The sequence below is a fragment of the Rattus norvegicus genome, chromosome 2, assembly GCF_036323735.1.
Source record: "Rattus norvegicus strain BN/NHsdMcwi chromosome 2, GRCr8, whole genome shotgun sequence".
Classification (NCBI taxonomy): domain Eukaryota; kingdom Metazoa; phylum Chordata; class Mammalia; order Rodentia; family Muridae; genus Rattus; species Rattus norvegicus.
The window spans coordinates 98,137,710-98,157,985 of NC_086020.1; the positions used below are offsets into that span (position 1 = coordinate 98,137,710).

The following is a 20,276-nucleotide window of genomic DNA, read 5'->3' on the forward strand; positions in this document are numbered from 1 at the left end:
AGATTACATAGTTGAATGCAAGTCCTACGACATATCATAAGGAGTCTAAGATTTTGGTATTTGTGTATGTCCTAGTGTTATTGACTCTATCTTGATCATAATAGGAATCATCCTGTTTCATTGAGTCTCACATACAACTGGGAGCTTCCCATTTTATCTCCCCGTACCCATTTCTTCTCACACTTGAGTGTGAACAGCTTCTCCAGTCTTAGTCATGATATCTCTGAGCCTTGGGGTTCTGCCATGTTAGAGAGCAATCTCCTAATATCCTTAATGGCTAGGGAGAATACATGCTGACAGTTGAACTTCTTTAAGTAAGGCTTCAGTTACTTCATATCACTAGCTGTGAATAGTTAGAAGAGCCAGAGAGGAGACTAGATTTTAGAACGGCCATTTATGGCTTATATTCTCTTAACACTGAATCAACTCTTTTGTATAAAATATTTCAAAATTGTTTGGAAAGTAACTATCGGGTGATGTTCAGTGTCCACACTTTACTGAAGATTGGCTCACTCATTGCACAGTGAAAGTGGATTAAGCCTCGTAGTGGTCCTATGGGAATGAGTGAGGAGACTCCTCACTCATGGCTCCTTAATGCAACTTGCTATGCAGTGCTAAGGACAGCGACTAAATTGTTGGAGGTAACGTCCTCTTTCTCTCTTGACTTACTACATCTGGAAACTTCATGTTCTTAAATTTATTCATAAAGAGAAAGCGATGAAATTAATATTACTGAAAGGGTTCTATTTTATACTAAATTATGTTTGCCTATGTTGCTGGCAATCAAACCCAAGGCCTTCAACATGATAGGCAAGAGCTGTACTGTTGAGCTACAACCCCAGCTTTGAGTCATTCTTAACATTTCCTTCTCCTATATTCTCCTGTTTTCATATTATTCTCTGTTGTTTACCATTCAACAATATAATACATTAACACCTAACTGTAAGACTTCAAGTTTGGGTGATTCAGGTATAATTTAGGGCAGAAGAGCTGACTTTGGGTGGTTACACTGGTCATAGAGAAGGAGTTAGCTTATTTCCTGGCTCATTCTTAGTTTGAGGTCTAATACAAGGGTGCGTTTTCAGCTTCCGCAATTGCACTCCCTTCCACTTCAACATTCCCCATCTTAAATCTGAGGAAACAGCTAGGTTGATGGCTTCTCTCGCATGAGAATGCAACAACAGTATAAGGAACCTAAGAGACATGAGTAACAGCACTTGTAGTTATGACCATAGACGGATCAATAACTATTAACTCCAGCTTTCTCATTAGATGGGATCCCACTAGTGCAATCTAAAAGGGTGTCTTGGAAAACTGGAGGAGGAATGTTACTGGACATAGTCCAAGCTAGCAATGAGATTTTTAGGAATTTTGTGTCTTCATAAATAACTTAATTCAGCCACTCAGTAAAAATTTTAAAAATCAGACATGATTCTTAAAATGGCAAATTGCTGAGTAGATGATATAGCTGTAAATACTGAGGTTTAGATGTCAAATACCCAAAACAAAATAGAAGGAAATAATAATAATTGTGATACAGGAAAATTATGGTAGAACTAAAGCCAACTAAAGATAGAATCCTTTGTTTTTCATCTACTCCTTATGCTAACAGTAGATTCTTCCCTATTTTTGACTCCTAGAGTAGTTTTTAGAAATACACACACACACACACACACACACACACACACACACGCACGCACGCACCTGAGAATGAACTTAAATGAAGTCTTTCTATTCAGAGGAGAAGTTTAGAAACTAAGAGTAGTTAAGTACAAGGGATAAAAGGACAGAAGGTAATCCTACCAAAATTATGATGGTGTTTCTCTTACATAGATTCACACCAAATGTGCTTTTAAGTTAAAACAAAGTATATAAACAATGCAAAGGAAGGTTCCACATTTCCATTTGAGGGGCTGAAGGTATGGCTCAGTGCTAGAGGACTTTCCCATAATGCTTGAGGACCTGGGTCGTATTCTTTATGCTCCAAAAATAGGTAAGTAATAGAAGAAAGAAAGTCCAGTAAGGAAACTGGGCTAGTTTGTATTTCCATACAGTACTGGAATATTTAAAACCAGACATTGCTTTAAAATGGTAAATAAGTTAAAATCAGGATGTTAAGTAATTTTTCTAGCATTTTTGGAAAGTGTGATTCCAACTGCCTAAGGATAAAAGGCAAGTTTTGGGTTTCTAACATTTTTCAGGATACTACATAAATAAGCATGTCACATTCTACTGCTCTTTCCTCACTTTGCAAATCATCGCAAGAAGAAAACACTATAAAAATGTAAAAAACAACTAACACGACCAAGAGTTTTCTTTTTAAAAACTGAACAATGCTTATATTGAACTGGGACTGAGAATGCACAGTGCTGCCATTGCTAGCCCTTCTGATAAAATTCTATGAAGTTTTATTCTAAAATAATTAGAAGATATTAGAAGTAGAGGAAATTCTATGATTATTGGAGATTAACAATACCCCTCCACAAAAAGTAAAGAAAAATGAGTGTTTAAATTGAAACCTTAGAGGTTGATGAATAGAACTCAGCACATATTTGCAAGTAACCAAATTTGGGGTACAGCCTTGGCAAAGGCCTGCATTTATCCAATGGCTCATGTTCCCTGGAGTATGTTTTAGCTTTTCTTTCAGATCAAAAGTTTCAAACTCATTTCTAACGGGATGTGATGTTTTAAAATGAATTTTGTTTTCAATAATTAAATCTTGTTAGAGTGGACCCAAGAAAAAAATGTCATAGTTTCATGGTATAAGAATATAATTAACAAAGTATAACAAAAGCCTGTAGCTTATAAGAAATAGAGACATAACTATTCATCTGTTGATGAACACATAGATTGATTCTGTAACTAGGCTACAATGTCTGATTGGTATATATCCAGAAGTGGTGTACATAGGTCATGGAGTAGATCTGTGTTTGATAATCCTCCAGACTGATTTCTATATTGTATGCACTCATTTACATTCCTGCCAGCAGTGTGTGTCTGTATAAAGACGTTCCTCTGTAGTCATTTTCCCCAGCAGTGATGGAGATATGGTTTAGGGATTGCCATCTGGTTGAGGTGACATGGATTTCAGTGTACCTTTCATTTGAAACATGTAAACAAATAAAGTGTTCACACACACACATACACACACACACACACACACACACGCACACACGCACACACACACATGCACGCACACACACACACACACGCACACACACACACACACACACACACGTACACACACAGGGATTTATTTAGCCATAAAGAAGAATGAAATTTCAAGATATTCCTGGGAAATGAAAGCAACTGAGATCATTAATGCGATCTTAATAGCAAAATAAGTCAGGCTCAGAGGGACAAATATGCTATATTTTTTCATAAGAATATATTAGATTTTATGTAAAGCCACATGACCATGTATACGTACTTCTGTGTATATGTACATATATACACACAGAGATATGTACAGACAGATGTGTGCATAACATGAGAGCAGATGGAAGAATAGAAAAGGCATGAGACCAGTGGAAGGAAGAACGCATGGAAGTGGGGTTTGTTGGAGGGGTGAATATGTTCAACATACATGATATACTTGATTAAATTGCTTTTGTGAAACACAACTCTACATGTGGTGGATGTGCCAATAAAATATTCACAGAACAAAGAAATAGAGACACATTTTATTTGAAAAGAATTTTTGTTTGTTATTTGCTGAGGTGTCCCCATTTCAATCATTAGAATAATGGGAAGATAGAGTCACCAGATTTACCCCATGAGCTGTTTAAAATATTCCACATTTGGAACCAGGAAAATAGACCTACAAACGATGTAGACTGGACATGCTGGAACTCAGGCTATCAGATGGGAGCCGAGTTGACTATTCTCTGGCAATAATGTCTAAAATCCCTCAAAAGCAAATGCCTAGTTCGATAGAAATTGCAGATTCTAGTAGGCAGCAACATTTGTGGAACTTTGCTCTTTACAGCACTCCCTGGTTGGTTTTTGTCCACAGTTTAATAAAGCAAGAGATGAAGCACTAAGGTCCTGGTTACCTGGAGGGCTTAACTCTTTTTTAGCTATAGAGGACCTGCTTCCAACATCTTCCCAGCAATTCTGATAGTTACAAATAGGGTATATATTTCAGGGAAGGATATAAATTTTATTATGCTGGTGTTGCATCAAAATGTAGTTTAATTTCATAAATATCTCTTTCCTTCTTTTTTCCTATCATATGGGCCTTCTGTGTTCTAGTATCATACATTTGGCAGAAAGGTTCTTTGTCCCAACAAAGGCCTCTGATCCAGTGCAGAGAAGAATCAATGCTGTGACTACCACATACAAAGCTGATGACATGATCGCCACAATAGATCTTTCAACCGTTTTGACGATATTAGTTAGTTTTAAAGACTATTTTCTGTGACTGATCAATTATGGATTCCTACATCAGACACATATATATGTCAATTAAACTCACCATGGCACATAAAACAGGATGACAATGTAACAAAAATGTGTTATAGCTCTAACATTTATGGTCCCAAGAGCATCCAGATAATTCAGCAGGAAATAACTTTGGGAATAGAGGAGTTGGTGGGAAGCTAGTGGAAGACATAATGAAGATGCTTCTCTACCTAAAGCCAACAGGATGGTGGAGGATGGGGAACTAACCAGGCAGCATGGTGGGACAGACATTGGACGTTACTGTGCCCAAGGCTTCAGAGATAAGAGAATAAAGACAACTTAAGATCACAATGATGATTTAGACTTTTGTTAGAGAAGGGTGATATTGAAAGACTAAAATTTAAATAAAAGTCTAATTTGTAATACTGAGGATAGGCATTCCTGACATTCTTTCTGAACTTTTCAAATACATATAACTGGCAAGTGCTAGATCTAAAGAATGTAAATGAAAATCTTTCAGGAAAAAAATAACTGACAAATTTAAAAGCAAATCAAATTACAAGAGAAATATGCCTTTATATTTTAGGTGATTATGTATACCTGCTATTAAATATTAGTTGTGCAGCTGATACATATACTATATTCAAAAATCTGCATGAATTCCATTTATTGTGAACACAGAACTGGATTCAGTATTTGACGCTATCTCAAATAGTTCTACCATTTTGTCATGTCTTGATTATAAAGCTTAGCTGAGGGAAAGGAGGAGAGAACGTATTGAGCAATATAGATTTCCTGAGTTGTAAGTTCCCTGAAATAACAACAGAATTATAGAATACAATCCTCCAGTTTCCTAACATGCTAACGTGCCAATGATTGCATAAGTTACCTTTTCATCACAGAAATTTCAATATAGGATTCATTACTTGGGAGGTACAAGATGAGTAGATTTCTGTGACCCAAGAACCCTGAAGTTTGAATCCCAGGGGCAAGAAAACAAAGAAGAAACAAAGACAAAACAAGAACCAAAAAATACCAATAAAAAAAAAACCAAACAAAAAACCATGACTCTTGAAAATAGAGTAAATTAAAGTAGCAGTGAGTTCATATTTTAATGTCTCATCCTCTTAATATGCAAAACAAATGTCACATTTATATTGAAATAAGTTAATATATCTAAGAGGTAACTAGGTAATGCTAAAAACAACCCATTTCTAAGACTCTGCTATAATACAGGTGAACTTAACCTTCCTGTCTTTGTTCAGGTTTCCCTACTTCCTGGCTGTCAACTATGCTCAATAATACCTATTATTATATGCATTCTATGTATTTATATATACACATCTGATGTTTTGGAGAAGAATCCTCTGAACATCAAGAACAGATGTATATATGAATACATATATGTATGTATTTGTGTAACACATTATATATACTTTGAGTAGTCTTTCAATTTTAATTACTGAAATGAGGACATGTAAATGTGCCTCTTCTTTCTTGGTCACATGTGACTGGCTGCCTATTACCACCTGATTAGCTAGACTGACTCTTTTTTTAGAGACTTACTGTTTGAATTTTGTGGAAATCCCGGCAAGGAGGAAGGACCATTCATCCCAGGGAGAATGACTGGAGGAAGGCCAGGGAGTCCAGGGTAGGCTGCTGGCAAGCTGATCCCATGGAGTGAGCAGTTGTCTGTGATGCCTGGCTGCTGTACTGTTAGGCCCAGTACATCGGATGCTTTCTTTATACGGTCCAGTTCTTGTTGGGCCATCAGCTGTCGAACGGTGGTAGGAGCAAGGTAATCTTTTTCCCGGTCAAGCTGACTGCCTACGGTCTCCCTCACTTTGGAAATATGCTGTTTGGAAAAAATATGATCTCGGATGGACAAGCGGGCAGAGTACTTCACTCCACAGAGGGTACACTCTGGCTTGGTGCCATCCGTCCCACTTTGATTGATCATAAACGGCTTTCCTATGTTGATTTTAAATTTCTTTTCCTTTGCCCTGGCATTCTGAAACCACACCTGCACCACTCGTTTGGGCAGACCGATCTCATTGCCCAGCATTTCACATTCTTGCATGGTTGGAGTCCGATAGTCACTGAAGCAAGCCTTGAGGACCTTCAGTTGAAGATTGCTCATCTGGGTTCTGAAGCGCTTGTGACCAGGCCGATCACTGCTTTTGGATTTAAAGGGGTTGCTAGACCCGAATGGATTTGGTGAGCTGGGGTCAGCTATGCTAGATGTTTCGCTGCGGTCAGCATTGTCGTCAGGGTCATCGGTGATGTAGAAGCTTTGGTCGTGGTCACCATCTTTGTCATTGAAGTGGATTGATGGACTTGTGAGAGAAAAGAGAAATTTGTCATCACAGACCTCTGTGGTGGGTGTGGTTCCTGCTTTTGGCAAAGAGTCAAGACTTTTGGTTTCTTTAGGGGACAAAGCTGGTTTCACCTCTTCAGAACCTCCCGTGTTTTCCATGTCTGCTGCCCCCTCATCCCCTGTGGTTGCGTCACTGATGGCTGTATTAATGGATGATGTCTCATCAAAGTCAGTTTTATTCTGATCATACCCAGCGTCAGCTGAAGGGGCATTTAGATTCTCTACATCCTCGGGACATTCTGCTTTGAAAGAAGAAGGACTTAAAAGATTCTTCGGAGACAGTTCTGCTGTTTTACTAACAGGTGTTGAGACTGTGGAGGCCAATTCATTCTCACTCGATAGATCAATTTTAGTTAATGGCAAAGATGGGTAATCAAAGTAAATGTATTTCTGTGGGCTCTCTCCCCCATCCTCTGTGGATATTAAAGGGCTTGGTGGCAAGCTATAACCTGCCTGCTTCCCCTCATTCCAGTGGCGAGAGCGAATGTGGCTTTCTAAGGCTGACTTTGCTTTAAACAGAGCTCTGCAGAATGGACACCGTTTATGAGACTGGGCAGGACCCACAGCACGGAACTGCCCTTTCCTTTCTCGAGCCCGCGTGTTCTGGAACCAGACTTGGACCACTCTCTTCTTCAGCCCCACTTCCCGCGCAATGTGATCGAGCATTTTCCGGGTAGGATTAGAATCCAGCAAGTACTTTTCATAGAGTATTTCGAGTTGCTCAGGCGTGATGGTGGTTCTCAAGCGTTTATCTCGGTGTTGATCTTCACCGCTATTTCCGCCCTCCTTCTCACTGCAATTATTATCTTCTTTATCATCCAATTTCCTTTTAAGGGAAGCAGCAACACTCGCAGGGGCCGTAGTGTGAGCAGTACTGGCCTGTGGTGGCATTTGAGTGAGCGAGCTCCCCAGGAGCTGTCCAGTCATCAGTGGATTGTTGGGGTCAAATATCATGTAGGGCATGTCCATGGGCCTTTCCAAGAATGGAGAGTGGAGGAATTGGTTTTGAGCAGCCAGGAAGTGCATGTGTTGGTGTTCCTTCCAAAGTTCCAGGGTCGGGAATGCTATAGTACACTGATCACACGGGTATTGGAGTAACTGTGGAGGTAGACTGTTCTGGATGGAAGTCATGGAAATTTGCAGTGGACTGGAGGGGATTGGAGTTTGAGAGGCTGACGGAGGTCTTCCAATCAGTTGGGGTTGCTTGGGTAGTTGTGGTGGAGGCTGGGATATGGACGCCTGCTGTGGCTCTGAAGAAGTCGATACTGATGAAGGAGCTGACTTGATGCCTTGAGGAAGAGAGGGGTCATTTTGCTTTGTCTTTTCTGCAGGATATTCAGGTTTTGGAGAATTCTTCTCAGGTTCTGGTTTAGGAGAAGGAATCAGGGGAGTGCTAGTCCCAGAGCCTGAACTGGCTACTGGGGCTGCAGTGCTTTTGGCTGTATCTGTTTGTCCAGACACCGTGCAAGGCTTGTACAGCACTTGATCAGTGGCATCCATGGAGTCTTCTGTTTGGCTTTCATCTTGGGCATCATCATCTTCATCTTTATAGCATTGCTTTTTCTGATGCGTGATCAAGTCAAAGATCCTGGGGAAAACCACATTGCACTTTTTGCATTGGTATTGCATGTTGCTTGTTCTAATATAGCGTTCATTGGTGAGTTCTCTTTTTTCATTATCTTTAGCTTCTGCTTGGTTCTCGTAGCTCTTCCTTGCTTTCTGACGAGCATTCTGGAACCATACGACAATAACCCGCGTGGGTAGGTTGAGAACAGTAGAGAGCTGTTCTATTTCATCATCTTTTGGGTAAGCATTTGTGTCAAAAAAGTCTTGCAGAACCCTAAGCTGGTAGTCAGTAAACCTTGTTCTGGATGACCTTTTGCTGAACGAGGCATCTGATTTGTAATGTTCTAAAGATGTAGGTTGTGGATCAATTCGAATATCTTCTAAAACAGTTATAGGAGGGTTACTGAAGTTGTATGGAGAATCTTTATTTCTCTGTCGTTCCTTAAAGAGTGTATTTCGAAACCAGTGTTTGATGACTTTTTGAGAGAGGCCAGATTTCTCGGCCATTTCTTGGATCTGTTCTTCACTTGGAGAATTATTGATGTCAAAATAAGCTCTCAGGATTTTTAGCTGGTCATCTGTAATCCGGGTCCGTGGCCGTTTGAATTGAGAATGTCTCAAGAAGTTAGGGTCTAGCCCCAGCTGCTGCTGACAAAGCTGTGTGAGATCTGCTGAGAGGGTGTCCATCTGGGGCAGTTGCAGGGCAAGCTGTGGGGGAAGTGCAGGGTGCTGCACTGGCTGCATCATAATGGAGGGAAAAAGGGGAAGGTCAAGGGAAACAGGCAGTTGGACCTGTGGGGGTGCAGATGGGGGAGGAGGTGGTGGTGGCGGTGGAGGAGGAGGAGGAGGAGGTGGTGGTGGAGGAGTAGGAGGTGGAGCTTGCAAAGGAGCAGAGACTGTGTTTGGGATTTTCACAGGCCCCAATGCAGAAGGTTGTGGGGGTGCAGGCGGCAGGGGAGGAGGCGGAGGTGGAGGTGGTGGTGTTTCTGGAGAAGAAGGAGAAATTGGATAAAGCTTGTCATAGGCCTCCCTGTATTGACGAGCAAATTTTTCTAGTGCTCCGTATGGGAAAAATTGCCCATGCACATGTTCTTGGTGACTTTTTAAAATAAGAACATTTGAGAATAATTTACCACAGGTTCCGCACTCCAGCTTCTCAGAGTTTTCACCTTCTCCACTTTTACCTTTTTTCTGGACCTTCTGCCTGTTCTCATTATACTGAATAACCAGTTCAAAACCAAAGTTCTCCAGTAAAGCTTTGGCTGCATTTCCCCTAGCCCCAGAGGCTATCCTGGGTGGAGGAATACAAGGTTCTAAAGATTTTTGCTTCTTTACGTCTTTGCTGTCTTTGAGTCCGTCAGTATCATTTGTAGATTCTTGCTTTGGTTTTTCTTCCTTCTCAGTCATCTCTTCTGCCTCCTTGTAAGATGGCGCATCCTTCATGAGCTGGCAGTCGGTATTCGCCAGGCTACCTTGCTCTTGTTTCAACAGTTTGCTTGGTGGCTGTTGAGGTTGCTGCTGTGGCGGTGGGGGAGGCTGTTGATTTGGAGGCTGCAGCTGAGGCTGGGCAGCTTGGTACTGCTGTGCTTGTTGTTGTAGAAGTTGGAGCTGAGTTTGGCCAACGTGATGTTGCGTTTGAATCTGTTGCTTCAGATCTTCAAGCAAGGAACCAGCCATGCCTGTCGTCATACCTGGCATCCCAAACGTGGTGGAGCTAGGCAAGGCCAGATCTGGCCCCAAGCTAAACTCAGCCCCAGGTATGTAGAATGGAAAGAGAAATTGGGGTTGCTGAAACTGGAGCAGCGCCTCTGGGGTCATTGGAAAATGAGGCAGAAAAGCTGGGTTTAGAAACTGGGGCTGAAAGAACGCAGCCTGCTGCTGCAACTCATGCTGAAGCTGCATCTGGATTTGTGCTGGTGACCGAGGTGGTGGATGGTGGGTGGGTTGCGCAGTGATTATTTCGGGAGTTTGCTTTTTATTTAATTCTTTGGCATCTAAGTGGGTATCTTTGCTGTTGACCGGAGCTAAGCTCATGGACTCTAACATCCCTTGGCCAGGACTATTGACAGCAGCTGTAATGCTGTGCCCACTGGATAGGTGCCTACTTGGTTCCAGCTTTGCAGCCCTGGCCTTTGTCTGGTGGAGCACTGACCTCATGTGGATCTCCAAGGTAGAACTTTGGCTGTACGCAACACTGCAGATGCTGCACTTGTACGGCTTGTTATCTGTGCTGCTATTTGCTTCCTGGGGGACAGGACTGGAGGCTTCTTGCAAAACCTTTTTCAACTTATGCAAGTGAGACACTGAATTATAATGGACCAAGAGAATGTTTTTTTGGGTGAAGGACTCTTTACACACTGTGCATTTGTAAGGACGAGATGGATCGAGGAATTTTTCCATTGTAAAGTTGGGTCCTTTTCTAAAAGGTAAGGTCCGCTTTGGTTCCGAGCCCAGGTCATCTGGGATGGAGCTGCTGTCGCTCCCTACAGGACTTGCCTTCCCTTCATGGTCCACCTCATATTCTCTCTCCATTTCCTGTTCTAGGCCATGGTCTTCCTGGGGCATTGTCTCACCCTCTGCCCAGAGCTCACCATTCATTGGCAAGGAGGCATATAGATGCTGGAGTTCAGCTTCGCTCAGTTCCGGATGGCCTGCTTCCAAGTGTTTTTTTAAAGCCTGGAATGTACGGAAACTCCGCTGGCAGAGGTTACACATTGTAGCGGCCCGAATTGCATGATACTGGGAATGTATCTGAAGCTTCTGCATAGTTTTAAAAGCCAAGCTACAGTGATTACAACGGTACTTATAAACATGGCGGTCTGAAACTGACAAGGGCTGCCTCTTTTGTTGTTCACTCAGTTGATCTTGCAGAGCATCTGAGATGTTCGCATCCCTACTGCTATTTTTACTCCATTCTGATGTCTCTATGGGCTCCTTTGCTGGCTTCTGCTCCTCATTTTTTATTTCCACACCCACCTTCGAATCCTCAAGCCCTGACATGCTTTTGTCATCCACTGGGCTGTCACCTGTTAGAAGAAAGCACAGACATATCTTCTGGTAAGAACCCTAACCACTTGAATGTCAGCAAGTGTAAATTCAAGCCCGCAGGGATGTCTGTTTAATTGAGTCTATATAGAAATGTGATTTGGTCACTATCGTGTGGATACTACACTAGGTATCCATAAAATGAACAGGAAACCCCTGACTTGAAAGAACTTAATGACAGAGAAGAATATACATCAGAGGTAACAACAATGTATGGCAATAAACACTTTACCAAGAGTCGTGAACTTGGTATATATGAATTAGAATATGTAGAATGTTCTTGGCAAAGAATTTATCACTAGGATTCTCCAAGGACAGGTAGAAATAGTCTTGGCACATAGGCCTTAGAAAATAAAGCTCTGGGAAGCAGTGTTTATTGTTTTTCTTTTGCCACTGAAAACGTCTTTGTGAATGGGGGAGTTCTCACACTGGAAATCTCCCTGGGCTGAGATGGAGAGCTACAGACAATTAATGGCTGCTGAGAGAAATTCCGTTTTCCTTAAGAATGAACACCCTCATTGGTTCAGTCACGATCCCAAGCAGTCAGCTCTAAATACATGTACATAGGAACAGCATTAAATGTACTCAGCAGTGTGTGTGCGTGTGTGTGTGCATGTGTGTGTTTACATTCAACAATAATAAAGAAGTGCAAGGGACACAGGAGGAGTTGCAGGAATAGTGAGTATTCATTGTAAAATCCAAAATATTATACACATGGGCGCACATAGGCGCGCACGTGCGCAAACACATAGTGATAATTTTGCCCAAAGGCAAGCTCTGAAAGTTCTCTCCATGCGCAAGCATACCTGAATATTTTCCAGAACCAGCTGCTGCCATGGCTGTAGGTGGGTCCCGCTCTGATTTCTCAGGGGTAGTTGCTGGCAGTAGCATACTGTTTGGCATCATGACATCAGGGACAGGCACCTTTGAATACCAGAGGGACTTGTGTTAGTTGTGTTCTGGAAATCACTGAGCAATATATTGGAATATATATGAGTACTGGAATGTATATGTGTATACTAGAAAAATATATATATTCCACTTATATTTTCCTAATTCAAACAGGGACTTCTATTGCTTTGATATTATTGTAGTCATATATTCTCATTTTAATGCTATGACTTAAAAGGTTTTGAAGAACTAGATTTTTATAATGATAACCAAGACTCTTTTAAGCTAAAGGTACCCACAAAAGTCATTCCACTATTACAAAAAGAAACACAAAAAATGTCTTTAACTAACCCATACCCGTATCTTATTTTCCTCCAAGCAAGAAAGACCACAAATGGGTCTCCACTGTGATTTCTTATAGCACAGCCAATAAAAGACCTTCAAGTTGCTCAGAAGAAATGAACTGTCTATAAAGCCATTACTGTCAATGTATATTGATAATGTAACACAGGTCTCATCAGTTGTGTGTCAGCCTGTGGCATTCTTACTGTCATAAGCAGCTTCTCCACACAGTCTGGAGACACACTGTGCAAATGGGTCAGATGCAGCTGCAGGTGCATTTTGTTGCTGAGGACATCCTGGCAAAGTGGACAGCAGATGACGGGCTGAACAGAGTGCTGGGACAGGACATGCATCTGGATCCGACTTTGGTCCCTACTATTGTAGTTACAATAAGGACACTGATAGAACTGGAAAAGATTGAAGAAACATAACTATAATTAGCTGCCTTAATTTGACCATTTGACCATTTCAAGAGTTAATATGGCCAGTTACAATTTCTATGTGCAGTTCAATGGTTCACAAGCTAGTGGGTTCTAAAATGACCAGGAATACAGAAGCAAACAAGTTGATTCATGCAGTGAAGGGAAAAATCCACATACCTGTTCGGGACAAAATTTATTGTCCTCTGTAGGTTTTGACCTTTTGGTTCCTGTGTCGTCTTCTTTGGCCAACAGAAGTGGCTGTGTAGCCCCTGCCACAGCAACTTTCAGCTCTTTCTCTGGGGTGATTACTCCTAATTCCCCAAAAGAAGACAACTGCTCAATTTATAAACACAATGTTACAATAAAATAATTGCAACAATAAATCTACTGGATTAAACTAAGCACAAAAGCAGACAAGAACTTTTAAGTGATGCTAATCTCAAAACACACACACACACACACACACACACCACTTTTTTTTCTGTCAGCTGAGTGGCCTTTGCACATCTATTTTAAAGTATACTCCTGTCTTCTGCTTAGATAACCCTCGATGGCCTTGAAAGTTTCACCAATAACATGTGTTCTCAAGTGACTCCACGTTCCTATATCACATAAAAGGAAATCTCCTCCCATTCACAAACACCAACTTTGAAAATCGCTCTTTTGCTTCATGTATAACGATCTACCTCTGTTCTAAATTCTTAAGTCCTAAGGTTCTCACATCCTGATAAGAGCTGATGAGTTATAATTTGTAAACGAAAACAATAATATGCTTAGGTCATAATAGGATTCAGAGTTTCTTATCATTTTAAATTTGAACATCTAATTCATATCTGCCATTTAGTGATTTTAATAAGTGACACGGTGGTTTTAGCAGGTGGCTCTGTATATAACAATACAGCAAGAAGAGAGAGGAGGACAACTGTTTAGTGGGGTTAATACAAATATTTGGTGTTAATGATGATTAAAAAATTTGCCTAGTTGAGCAGTATAATGTGTAGGAACTTCACACACATCAAAGGGGGAAAAGAACAATTCTAATTTTCTAATATAACAGAAAATTCTTCCCAGCACATCAATTTGCCTGGTAATCTCCTCTGCAAGGCTGGATATTACAGCGACATCAGGTAGGCATGTCACATACATCTCACGACAAACACAAAACCTCATTTACCAGCCATTCCAATCTCATCATAGCACGGCATCATCTGACCTTTTTTTCTGCTTTTTTATTATGAGTATTTCTAATTTTAACTTTCAATTTTCACCATCTTCCAGTCAATTTGCAACTAAATTATTTCCAGGGTGAGGACACTATCACTGGACAACTGGGTGCAAATACATCTTGAGATGCAGTGGAGCTAAACCATTGATTGCTATCAGACCCTGCATAGATACACCATCCAGGGCAATCTGCTCGGATGCTGCACATGAAGATTTATCTTGATTATTTTTTTCAATCCACGTACAGTTCCTATAAATGAACAAATTGCACTTATTGCAAAATAACCCAGTTTTAATTTAAAAAAATGAGGTCAAGGATGTTACAGAAACAAGCCCCAATAAAAAAGTAAAAAGAAAAACAAAAAAAATCTTATTCTGTTTCCTAGGTAGATGTGAATGCTTCACACGATATAAATGAGTGCAGAACTTTAGATTTAAGGCAGAAAATTAAACATATGAGAGTGATTCATAAGAGTCCAAAATTAAAATAGGATATAGTGGACAAGATGGTCATGGTTTTATTTCTTAGATGTTGGATGTGCTCAGCCTCTCACAGGGCACGTTGATACTATCGTTTTGATTTCACTAGAACTGATATAATTGTACCTACTTCATTCTCTTAGAGAAACTTTAATTGTATCCTATTTACTTGAAAAGTAGTAGTATTTGTGTATGAGCAAACTTAAATTTGAGTTATAACTCTCATTATGTAGATTAAAAATATCCAAGTATTTGATGTGCAATGATGTTCCCCAAACAGGATACTTTCTGTTAATTATGGAATCAAAATTTATTTTTATTTCTCAAAACAAATACAGCATATACTCTGTATTCTCATGACTAAAGTGCCAAATAATCTAAGAAAAAACAATCTGGTACATAACATTTGACAATACAATCAGTTATTTAAAATGTTAGACCAACTTGAACAGAATGATTGTCATTTAAATTAACAAGTGCCTATCAATTGTCTTCTCTTGATTGACTTTTCCTTAAAACTTCCTATTAGTAAGTAACAATATTTCCTGAAGACAGTAATATGTCATACTCCTTTTCATTCTTAAATGAACCAGATCACATAATTGACTCAATTCTCTGTATTATCCACACAAGTTGAAAAAAAATAATACCCCAATTTGTTTGTAAACCTCTTGAGATATCAGAATTTAAAACATCTTTCAAGAAACTTCTAAGTTCACTAAATACTCAGTCATGAAGTCATTCCATGAATATGCAATGAAGGTTTCTTTAAGGGACAGGAGACAGTATGTTTTGCAGGTATTCTCTTTTTCCTTTCTTTATCTCTTTCTTTGCTTAGTTGTCTAGTCACTCATGTAAATGTTTGGCAAAATGAGCCATGCATGTGAGTGATAGATTGTTTTCATTTTTATATTCATCAATACTTATTAACAATGATTCTGGATAATAAAAGGAGGTAAAAATTTCAAGATTGTGTGAGAAGAAAAACAGATTCTTAAGGATGAGGCTGGTCTTCAAGGTGACATAGGTAATAATGAGCAACATTTTATACATTCTTCTGTATTCATATTTATATCAAGTTTAACATCAAAGCGTGCCTTGTAAACTATAGGAAATCAAATCGCACGCCTTTTTTCTGAATTGTGTTACGCCTGAAAAAAATGCTTTGTATTAAATAAGGCCAATTAATTTTGGGAAAGCTTTTGATTAAGTTCTGTGATTAGTCATAGTTTATAATGCAACTTCATTTGAAATAAACCCTGTTTGTTACCCTGGAGCAGGAAAAAAATTTGAAATGAGATCATAATTCACTTTGTATCATTAAGGACACCACAATATTCTCAAAGAACAATGTCATTTTAATGAATTTTCACTAAAAAATGAAGTCTAATTATAAATAAGCACTGCCAAATATATGAGCCAATGATTATCTGTCAGTTACAGGATTATTTAACTTGCAAGAGATTGCTAATATAAAAATAACATAATTCATTTCAATTCAGATGCCGCCTACTTAATTCTCAATCCCTAAAATACAGAAAGCTGTAAAATGGTTTATATTCATAACAAGGCAGGAAAATCCAATAACACACATGTTACCGTAAACCTTGGAAAACAATAAATCAAAATACTGAGTTATTATTGACAATTTCCATATTTGGTTAAGTTTGAATGCTTTGAAACTCAGATGTAACAGATGTTGTTCAACTCACTTAATTCTAAATTCTAATTACCAACACAGTATTCTTTCTAATGAGACTAGAATCGAAGGATAATTTTAATTGCAATAATGAAGGTTAATTTCCATCTTTCTTCATGTTTACTCTCTTATTAAAAAGTGGTCCCCTTAGCCATGGCAGAGACATATTACGTGTTCAATGCAAATGTATTAATCTGGATAAACTCTATGTTAATTCATGTACTCCACTGAGCTATAATTTGGATTATAATTAATCTAAAGTGGCACTAGATTTAAATGACAATATAAATGAGGAATTAGGAAGCTTTTCTACTATGAACGAATATTCAGCAAATATTATGTGCATATTGCTAAGTCTCACTTTAAATGCTCTGGTCCTGCAGATTAATAATAGCAACAGAACACAGCAGCTTACCAACACAGTGGTCCAGATATATGCTAATTTCTTCCTGCCTGAAAAGTTTGAGGTTAAAGTGGAGTCAACCTGTTTTCCCAACTACCATAGTAACATAGTAATTACTTTGTAAGTTTGCTCTTATTCTTTTGGAAATTATAGCTGATATAAGAATAAAAGAGTATAATTAAGTGGTTATCTAATAATCAGTTACTCTCTTACAAACAACAGCAACCAGGGAATAAATTTTCGACCTGGCAAGATTCAATTCAGACAGCACAGAACTTTGTTTAAAGTTCATGTTAGTTTTAAGTAGCAAGAGCTATCTTAAAGGCAGCAAGGTTTCAAAGCTAAATATTTGCATCTCAACATTTGCTTTTAGTTGGCTCTTGGCTAGAACTCATTTTAGCTCTCTTTGTATATACCTGCGGATGTGATTTTTACAGGGATAACATTTATTTTAAATAACTGCCATTAGGCAGTGATCTGTCCTTCCATATACCTCAACCTTGTCTATATTTGAAACTCAAAGAACAATAGCTCATTGGGCTATTAGAGAGCAAGTGAGCCCATGACTTATGCAGAGCAGTAAACTGCATTGTAGAAACAGAGCTCTCACATCTATATAGTGTGTTGCTCAAAGTAAGATGGGACGATAAAGAATAAACAAGCACACAAGCAAACAACAAACACCTCCCACAACCAATTCCTGGAAAGGTTCTAGATAATAGACGTTTTGGATCAAGCTTTGTCTTCTCCATCTAGAAGCACTCAGTGAACACTGATGTGATATCTTTCTGTTTTATATGTTCCTCTGATTAGCAGAAGAAAAATACTTTGCATTCTGTTCTAATATGAGTGCACTAAACACAAATACAGGGAATTCTATCATCCACAATTTCTATCATCTACTCATCTTGATGAGGTCCATCTTAGAAAGCATAAACTGGCTACCTTACTGTTTTCAGTTTTTTTTCAAAGGAAGTTTTCATGGGGCTATCCTTGACACTAGGTACTGCACATTCTCTGTCATTCGCCTCAGGAACCAACCTGCTCAAGCACTGCTGTGGCACGTTTGCAGAGGCACAACTTTAGGCTCAATCCCACCTTGGACCATCTGTGCTTAAACCAAATGAGAATCCTATACTCAACACTATATCCTAGAAGCAAAAAATAAGGATACATTTCTCACTGCATTCCTGTCAGAAATTTAGAATTAAGGAGTTTAGGGAGGAAGGAAGAACTCTTCAGATACGTAATGCGAAACTTAGGCATGTAACGATCAGGATCTAAATATGGCATAATTCAGATTTAAATAAACTCATATGCAAAAAAAGATAAATTTTGTGAAAGCCAGTATCCTCCTACTGAACACCAGGCTCTTTAGATGCGGCTGTCACTGGAGTTCAAGAGAAAGATGGATGACTACCTGAGACTAACAGGCTTGAGTCCATTTCAGCACTTCTGCTTCAGTGAGTCCAACATAATAAAAGTAGGTATAGCGTGCAGCAAAAGTGGTCAATGTAATATTCATTGCGACCACAGATTTCCATCTCATACATACAAAGCTTGGATGAAGCCATATCAAACACAGAAAAAGCCATAGGTATCCACACCAGATGCTGGCCTAGGGTTTGTTTGTGCACAAGTAAATGTCATGACAGGAAGGTTTGTTTTCAAAGACAGTAGCTTTCATTACTGGGATTTGTCCATTCTAGAAGATCAAAATTACCCAGCACCTAATCCCTTTTCAATGATATTTCCTCCTTCTTAGGCCGAGTCATCTGTAAACTTTTCCACTGGATTTTGTTTGAAATGTCTCAAATAGATGCCCTTAAAAAGGTCAAATTCCTGAGTGTAAGGAGAGGAAGGCAGGAAGGGAGGAGGGAGGGAAAGAGGGAGAGAGAGAGAAAGAGAGAGAGAGACAGAGAGAGAGAGACAGAGAGAGATACAGAGAGAGAGAGACAGAGAGAGAGAGAGAGAGAGAGGAGAAAGGAGAAGGAGTAGTATTTATTTTTAGGGTTACATGGTGTGGGAGGGTGCATAAGATTGAATGATAAAATTCAAGTGATATCTAATCCTGAGCTTATGAAAAATTAATATGCCATCAGAGGAATCACAAGTATAGCTAAGATTAATGAAAGGCGCTTAAAAATTACAAGCACACAAACTGATTTGATTAAAAAATAATCTCACTAGTCATCCTGTAATATTCTTCAACTTATCCACATCTATTCTGTCAGATGGTTATGATTAAAAATAGGTCAATGGGAGGCTACTGATAGAAATCACATGCAAAACGCACACACAATGAATAGTAGTGGGAATGTTCAGACAGTTTAAATGAGTAAAAGCATTTAATGAGCTTCGTTGGGGGATGCAGTGAAGGGAAGGTTGGCTCCGGGAGGTGGATGAGTATAGGAAAGTGAAAAGGCCAAGAGTCTAGCATCTTACCAGGGTCATTATTAGAGACTTTGCCTTCACTGTTGTCTCTCTCCTGTGTCTCTTTCTCATCATCCTCAGTCACTGTGGTAGGCTTCAGAGCGCCTCCTGCATCTTCACTGAGTTCTTCTGTTAAGAAAGCACATAAGTGAGAAAAATTGATAAGTTCAGAAACTATACATTAATGCAAATTGGGTGACCTCAATCACACAGTTTATCCTCCAATTTTATCTGAATTTTCAACACTTCCTTTACTAAAGGAAATTATACATTGAGGCAGAAGTCTACATTAAAACAAAGACCATTCCAGTGCAAATTTTTATGTTTATCCTCTGAGAGTATTTATATGGTATTAAAAGGAAAGAAGTTATTTTACTAGACTTTAACCTGAAAAAGATAAGGGAGAAATGGTTGGAAGGCAACTGTAATTTGAATCATTGAACTTTTCAGCAACATCATCTTGTTCCACAGACCTGAAGTCAGGGCATTAGAGCAAACCAGACACAGAAGAAATATTCTGTGAGATAATATTGGAACGATGGTTTAAATAAAGGACAGGCATTTTTCCTTCACTTAGACTTTAGATCTTAGATGTATTCCTTAAGATTCTGTTAGATAAGATTCCAGAATTCAGTTCCACTGGAGATTTGTTTGCAAAGGAAAGCTACGGAGGGCTTTGATATAACGAGGCACTTGTAAGACAACTGTACCATCCCACACCTCATTCACAGGATCACACCGGCTAGATTACATGGAAATCCTCATACTAACTCAAACCTACTTAATTATTCTGTAAATCTCAGCCATGCCACTGCTGGTGGATTAATCTGTTTACGCAGTTAGCCTCTATGCTGGGGCTGTGCAGCACTAATCCGTGAAAGGCCCACTGTTCTCTTTTATCCTGTGATCATTTGTCTCCCAGTGTGATGATGTCACATTTTAATGAATTTTTAGCAATCTGAGTAATGCCAGATAACCAGGCTCACAACT

The 20,276-nt window shown here is 39.3% G+C and overlaps 1 protein-coding gene across 6 annotated transcripts in view; it reads right to left on the bottom strand.

Annotated features, from left to right (window-relative positions):
• Positions 1 to 20,276, bottom strand: part of Zfhx4 (zinc finger homeobox 4) — a 189,075-nt gene that overhangs the window by 5,714 nt on the left and 163,085 nt on the right. For all 6 annotated transcript variants that reach the window (XM_063281759.1, XM_063281757.1, NM_001191702.1 and 3 more), the window contains exons 6-10: positions 19,299 to 19,415; positions 13,225 to 13,358; positions 12,832 to 13,032; positions 12,199 to 12,316; positions 5,971 to 11,373 (exon numbers count right to left, since the gene is read on the bottom strand). In XM_063281759.1, coding sequence (XP_063137829.1) covers positions 5,971 to 11,373; positions 12,199 to 12,316; positions 12,832 to 13,032; positions 13,225 to 13,358; positions 19,299 to 19,415 — 5,973 coding nt within the window. The remainder of the gene's footprint in view (positions 1 to 5,970; positions 11,374 to 12,198; positions 12,317 to 12,831; positions 13,033 to 13,224; positions 13,359 to 19,298; positions 19,416 to 20,276) is intronic.